Genomic DNA, 7,770 nt, shown 5'->3' on the forward strand with positions numbered 1-7,770 from the left:
TTACGTGGCACAGAGTCTCGGTAGAACTCACACAGCAATTTTATTGTTATTTCTTTTAATTCAAATCTTAATTTAAAATATTCAATTATTCTTTTATTTTTTTACATTCGGATATTCATTGGAATATGGAATATTCATTGGCAGCACTACTCTTCTGCTCTCACCACACGTGTACGTAATACGTGGCTACGCAGCGAGCTAAACATAGCTTCTGTTAATACGTATGAGGCTACGCAGCGAGCTAAACATAGCTTCTGTTAATACGTATGTGGCTACACAGCGAGCTAAACATAGCTTCTGTTAATACGTATGAGGCTACGCAGCGAGCTAAACATAGCTTCTGTTAATACGTATGAGGCTACACAGCGAGCTAAACATAGCTTCTGTTAATACGTATACGTTAACAAAGCAGCCGAGACAGGAGCTGAACTGGACACATCTCTGTGAAAGTATCATGTATTTATGTTATTTACAGTTTTGTTTATTTTAGTGGGCTCACTATTTTTTTCCAGTTTTAGTTTAGAGGACTATGTTTATTTTCTCATTTTTGGTTTCTAGTCATGGCTGCCAGTTCCCACCTGATGTTGTGTGTGAGTCCAGACTGCTCCAGTCCGTACTGAATAACTGCCAGCTTACATAATGTCTTGAGGCTAGGACTGAAGTCTAAGACATACACGTCACCGGGTCTGTTCTCTGCTCCAAAGAGGATGACCCGATCTCCCAGCATGCAACAGCACATATCCGTCATCCCATGTGGGCGTTTCCCCTTTGGCTCAACCTTCTTCCAGGAGAAGGTCTCTGGGTTGAATCTCCACAGATCATTGAAGGAATTGACCTGGTCATTGTTATAATTAAGGCCACCAAATATGCACAGCTCTCCATTGTAGGTAAAGGCTGAATGAGCCCAGCGTCCTTCTGGTAGAATCTGTGTAGAAGGTGTTTTCATCCACTGGTTGGTCTCTGTGTCAAACACTCTGATGGTGTGGTGGTGCAGACCCCACCAGCCCCCAAATACAAACATCTTTGTCCCGATGATGGTGGCAGAGTGACAGTATGAATCAGGAGGTGGAGTTCCTCTGGTGTTGATTAAAGTCCAGACCATTGTGGTGGAGTCCAACTTGTAGATGTCATTAGTGTGTCCAGTCTGTGTACCTCCTCCATGGATAAACATGACCTTCCCCAAGACACAGGCTGAGTGGTATATCCTCCCCTCTGGAACGGTTCCAGAAACCTGTGGTTTGAACCATCTGTGGGCGTCGACATCAAATGCATAAAGGACATTGCAGCAATTATAACCTGGGTAAGTCCTCCCTCCCCAGAGGTAGACAGTGTCTCCAATCAGCACAGCTGTGTGGCCCCAGCGCCTGGGGGGAACCTCAAGGTGAGGTTCTCCTGTTCCAGGGGTCCCTGGGGTCAACTTCCTCCAACATAAAGACGCTGTATTGAAGACGTGTACTTCAATGTGATCTCGTCTCCTCTGGTTTACGTCTCCTCCAAAGCAGTAGATCTGGTGTCCGACCACCACAGCAGCCTGGTGCTTCCTATGTTCTCCTTCCAGATGTATCGTCCAGTGAAACATTTCACACAGCAGCTCCACCGCCAATGAGCGTTGACAACTAACTTACAGACTAACTTGTTAGGATGAAGGCAGCTCAGGTTTCCTTGTTGCAAGTCACTAACTGATGTTTAGTGTATCGGACAATTATTTATAAAGAACAATGAATATGGTTGTGATGTCATTGCATGATTACATCAGTGGGAGGAGTTTACATCAATCCGATTGGCCAATTGGCAACCTATGATTTGTGTATACGAGCTTGTAGGTCTGCTATTTTTTGAAAAATCGACATTTTTTAGAATCTGATCTCAGGTCAGAATGGGTTTAATCAGACAAGTGTGTGTCCGGCGGAAACCTCGTATGAATCTGATCTCAGGTCAGAATGGGTTAAAGAACCCCGGGGTTAGCACAGACATTACAGGATAGGGAAACAACAATGATCTATATATTCTATACGTATAACATAAACATAATACATGTTTCTTTTTCTAGCAAAACACAAAACCCATGATGGATTTTGACCGAGGAGCGATCCGCTCTGCATGCAGGCAGGAAGGGCCTTAGTTACCATGGAGACGCTGGAACTTTTGGCAGAGTCAATGAGATCAGTTGGGCTTATTTCAAGGGAGTTTGTTGCCGTTTCAACTTTCAACCCCGTCCCCAAAGCATTTTCTTTTCATGTCATGGCTCTGCATGCAAGAGCTTATTCTTTCTTTAAACTAAAACTCTTTTCTTTCTTCATACTTTCAGAAATAGTAAACTTTATAACGACCTTAACCCTTGGAATGCCAGTCCCAATTTTTTTGTTTGGGTAACAAATTGGCATATTTTTAATTCATCGTTTTAACATACAAGAAAGATCTGGTGGATTGAAGAGATGTTTTTTTTTGTTCATTCATTGCAAATGTATTCTCTCGATTCGCCACCAGATGGCGGGAAAGCATCATTATGCTGATTTTGGCTAAAATAGACGGATCTTCCTAAGTCACTTCCGGTTGAACGATCAACAACATCCTGTAGTACTTTGACCCTAGTCAATGGTTTGGCTGGTCCGGATTGCTAAGCTAATGCTATATTTTTCATAACTAAGTCAAATTAACCTCAAATCAACCCCAAAAGATCGCAAAATATCACATTTTTTACACCGACGCACATAGAGACGGCGCGCGTGCACGATAGCGCACGATCACGCGGATTTCGGCCGTTTTTTGGTAAATTACATCCAACATTAGTGATATTAGCGAAAAAATATTAATTTTTGCTCTTTTGACCCCGCAATAACTGATATTGATTGTCATTCCGTTTTTTCCGTTAACGGGAGGTTTAGATTTTTCGATTAATTCCGTTTTTTCCGTGAATTGTAGGCCAAGGGTTAAAGTCATGTATATATATATAACTCACATAAGACGCCTGACATCATCACAGTCTTGCCACAACATGTCTGAGATCTAGAGATCTAGATCCACGTGGATTGATCACAGTGAGCTGCCCAGTACAACCACAGTGAGCTGCCCAGTACAACCACAGTGAGCTGCCCAGTACAACCACAGTGAGCTGCCCAGTACAACCACAGTGAGCTGCCCAGTACAACCACAGTGAGCTGCCCAGTACAACCACAGTGAGTGGTTGTTGGAGTTTGGGGCGGTTGGGAGAAGCAGTGATGTAAGGCTTTGTTTTTGGGATTGTGAATTTGGGAATTCACAATCCCAAATATGTTTTATAATGATTGAATCCTATAATGGGACTATTTTTGCTTCACGGCAGCCAAGATTCAGGCAATCATTGCACTCTCAACTCTGGTCTCTCAACTCTCTCAGCCTCAGATCAAATGCCCCCCCCCCCCCCCCCGCCAACAAAGTCTGAGGCTGGAAAAAAAAGCATTACTTATTTGGGACCCTGGTCTTAGAATGACCTTACAGTCCAGACTCAAACTGGACCCTGGTCTTAGAATGACCTACAGTCCAGACTCAAACTGGACCCTGGTCTTAGAATGACCTACAGTCCAGACTCAAACTGGACCCTGGTCTTAGAATGACCTACAGTCCAGACTCAAACTGGACCCTGGTCTTAGAATGACCTTACAGTCCAGACTCAAACTGGACCCTGGTCTTAGAATGACCTACAGACCAGACTCAAACTGGACCCTGGTCTTAGAATGACCTACAGACCAGACTCAAACTGTCTGCTGTGATTCCCCCAGTGAGCTTTAAATGGATTGCCATCATGAGCACACTTCCCATTCCCATATACTGCTCCTGCTTTGATGTATAGCAAATGTCTGCTTGCTTTTTAGTCTACTAGCAATTTCCGTTGCTTAGTTTTTATTTATTAGTCCTCATTGGTCGCGTTACTAAACGTTCCTGTTCTCCCTTTGAGCTTCTTCGGTAGTGGGTTCACGAAGCAATCTGGAGATGAATAAACACAGACAGGCAACATCAGGAACCGGACTGTTTGTGAGGAAGTGGACTGTGCAGGCCGGTCCTGTACGGGCCTTGGTTGGTGCTGAGAAATGCCCTCTCTTGAGTCTGCGAGATCAAATGAATGATTCATAATTATCTTAATTATTAATAATTATTATTTTTGTATAATATTTTAGTTTACGTGGCACAGAGTCTCGGTAGAACTCACAGCAATTTTATTGTTATTTCTTTTAATTCAAATCTTAATTTAAAATATTCAATTATTCTTTTATTTTTTTACATTCGGATATTCATTGGAATATGGAATATTCATTGGCAGCACTACTCTTCTGCTCTCACCACACGTGTACGTAATACGTGGCTACGCAGCGAGCTAAACATAGCTTCTGTTAATACGTATGAGGCTACGCAGCGAGCTAAACATAGCTTCTGTTAATACGTATGTGGCTACACAGCGAGCTAAACATAGCTTCTGTTAATACGTATGAGGCTACGCAGCGAGCTAAACATAGCTTCTGTTAATACGTATGAGGCTACACAGCGAGCTAAACATAGCTTCTGTTAATACGTATACGTTAACAAAGCAGCCGAGACAGGAGCTGAACTGGACACATCTCTGTGAAAGTATCATGTATTTATGTTATTTACAGTTTTGTTTATTTTAGTGGGCTCACTATTTTTTTCCAGTTTTAGTTTAGAGGACTATGTTTATTTTCTCATTTTTGGTTTCTAGTCATGGCTGCCAGTTCCCACCTGATGTTGTGTGTGAGTCCAGACTGCTCCAGACCGTACTGAATAACTGCCAGCGTACATAATGTCTTGAGGCTAGGACTGAAGTCTAAGACATACAGGTCACCTGGTCTGTTCTCTGCTCCAAAGAGGATGACCCGATCTCCCAGCATGCAACAGCACATATCCGTCATCCCATGTGGGCGTTTCCCCTTTGGCTCAACCTTCTTCCAGGAGAAGGTCTCTGGGTTGAATCTCCACAGATCATTGAAGGAATTGACCTGGTCATTGTTATAATTAAGGCCACCAAATATGCACAGCTCTCCATTGTAGGTAAAGGCTGAATGAGCCCAGCGTCCTTCTGGTAGAATCTGTGTAGAAGGTGTGTTCATCCAGTGGTTGGTCTCTGTGTCAAACACTCTGATGGTGTGGTGGTGCAGACCCACCAGCCCCCAAATACAAACATCTTTGTCCCGATGATGATAGCAGAGTGACCGCGTGAATCAGGAGGTGGAGTTCCTCTGGTGTTGATTAAAGTCCAGTCCATTGTGGTGGAGTCCAACTTGTAGATGTCATTAGTGTATCCAGTCTGGGTCCATCCTCCATGGATAAACATGACCTTCCCCAACACACAGCTGAGTGGTATATCCTCCCTCTGGAACGGTTCCAGAAACCTGTGGTTTGAACCATCTGTGGGCGTCGACATCAAATGCATAAAGGACATTGCAGTAATTATAACCTGGGTAAGTCCTCCCTCCCCAGAGATAGACAGTGTCTCCAATCAGCACAGCTGTGTGGCCCCAGCGCCTGGGGGGAACCTCAAGGTGAGGTTCTCCTGTTCCAGGGGTCCCTGGGGTCAACCTCCTCCAGCATAAAGACGCTGTGTTGAAGACATGTACTTCAATGTGATCCATCTGGTTTCCGTCTCCTCCAAAGCAGTAGATCTCGTGTCTGACCACCACAGCAGCAGCCTGGTCCTTCCTATGTTCTCCTTCAAGATGTATCGTCCAGTGAAACATTTCACACAGCAGCTCCACCGCCAATGAGTGTTGACAACTAACTTGTTAGGATGAAGGCAGCTCAGGTTTCCTTGTTGCAAGTCACAAACTGATGTTTAGTGTATCGGACAATTATTTATAAAGAACAATGAATATGGTTGTGATGTCATCGCATGATTACATCAGTGGGAGGAGTTTACATCAATCCGATTGGCCAATTGGCAACCTATGATTTGTAATCCAGAACTCGAGTACCGTTCCCCCCCCCCCCCCCCCCCCCCCCCACCGACTTCAAATTTGACACGTGTTCCACACCCCGACAGGGAGTGCAGTGCCCGGTGTCCAGTCGGTCGGACCCACAGTTGTCCAGAACCGCCACAAAAGGCGCCTGCCCGGGCTCTGGACAGGGCCCCTGCCCAGGGCTCCATATATGGAGCCGGCCTGTTCTGACTTCACAATGATTGTTCTGACATCTGCATAGACTCCATATTTGGCCTTGCCTGACAAATAACTCCATGTATGGGCATAAAAGGGACACAGACATAACTAGAAATGCACTCTGTCGAGCTGCCAACTTGCGCATTGCGCAACAAGTAGGCCATGCATGGGCCTGCTTGTGCGCAAGCGGAGAGCGCCATCAGGTTTGCTCACCACTGCTGGTACGACTGCTGCTCTGAGTCCTATAGAGCTCGTATGAGGCTGGAGCAGAGGCGTGGCTTTGGGTCGACGCACACCTCCCTCCATGATGGATTTAAATTTTTTGTGACCAACTTTTAATTTTAGTTTTTTTTTTTAAAGAACCCCCGGGGTTAGCACATACATTACAGGATAGGGAAACAACAATGATCTATTACGTATAACATAAACATAATACATGTTTCTTTTTCTAGCTAAACACAAAACCCGTGATGGATTTTGACCGAGGAGCGATCCGCTCTGCATGCAGGCAGGAAGGGCCTTAGTTACCATGGAGACGCTGGAACTTTTGGCAGAGTCAATGAGATCAGCTGGGCTTATTTCAAGGGAGTTTGTTGCCGTTTCAACCCCGTCCCCAAAGCATTTTCTTTGTATGTCATGGCTCTGCATGCAAGAGCTTATTCTTTCTTTAAACTAAAACTCTTTTCTTTCTTCATACTTTCAGAAATATTAAACTTCATAACGGCCTTAAAGTCATGTATATATATAACTCACATAAGACGCCTGACATCATCGCAGTCTTGCCACAACATGTCTGAGATCTAGAGATCTAGATCCACGTGGATTGATCTTTTTTTTTTCTATTTTATGAACTTTTTTATACCAGGGTAAAATCACATTGAGAATTCCATCTCTTTTTCATGCTGGCCCTGGGACACTTTTCAGCCATGTTTCAGCCCACATTCACACTCCTAGCTGCCCAGTACAACCACAGTGAGCTGCCCAGTACAACCACAGTGAGCTGCCCAGTACAACCACAGTGAGCTGCCCAGTACAACCACAGTGAGCTGCCCAGTACAACCACAGTGAGCTGCCCAGTACAACCACAGTGAGCTGCCCAGTACATCCACAGTGAGCTGCCCAGTACAACCACAGTGAGCTGCCCAGTACAACCACAGTGAGCTGCCCAGTACAACCACAGTGAGCTGCCCAGTACAACCACAGTGAGCTGCCCAGTACAACCACAGTGAGCTGCCCAGTACAACCACAGGGAGCTGCCCAGTACAACCACAGTGAGCTGCCCAGTACAACCACAGTGAGCTGCCCAGTACAACCACAGTGAGCTGCCCAGTACAACCACAGTGAGCTGCCCAGTACAACCACAGTGAGCTGCCCAGTACAACCAGTGAGTGAGCTGCCCAGTACAACCACAGTGAGTGAGCTGCCCAGTACAACCACAGTGAGCTGCCCAGTACAACCACAGTGAGCTGCCCAGTATAACCACAGTGAGCTGCCCAGTACAACCACAGTGAGCTGCCCAGTACAACCACAGTGAGCTGCCCAGTACAACCACAGTGAGCTGCCCAGTACAACCACAGTGAGCTGCCCAGTACAACCACAGTGAGCTGCCCAGTACAACCACAGTGAG

At 45.4% G+C, this 7,770-nt stretch overlaps 1 protein-coding gene across 1 annotated transcript in view; it reads right to left on the bottom strand.

Annotated features, from left to right (window-relative positions):
• Positions 1-541: 541 nt before the first annotated feature.
• The window catches only part of LOC310867051 (kelch domain-containing protein 3-like), a gene marked incomplete at both ends in the record, with an annotated part of 41,956 nt that continues 34,727 nt past the window's right edge, over positions 542-7,770 (bottom strand). The window contains one exon of the mRNA XM_083776844.1: positions 542-1,417. Within this exon, the coding sequence (XP_083632970.1) occupies positions 542-1,417 (876 nt within the window). The remainder of the gene's footprint in view (positions 1,418-7,770) is intronic.

The sequence above is a fragment of the Protomyctophum parallelum genome, assembly GCF_964188405.1.
Source record: "Protomyctophum parallelum genome assembly, chromosome: 11".
In the NCBI taxonomy this organism is placed as follows: Eukaryota; Metazoa; Chordata; class Actinopteri; order Myctophiformes; family Myctophidae; genus Protomyctophum; species Protomyctophum parallelum.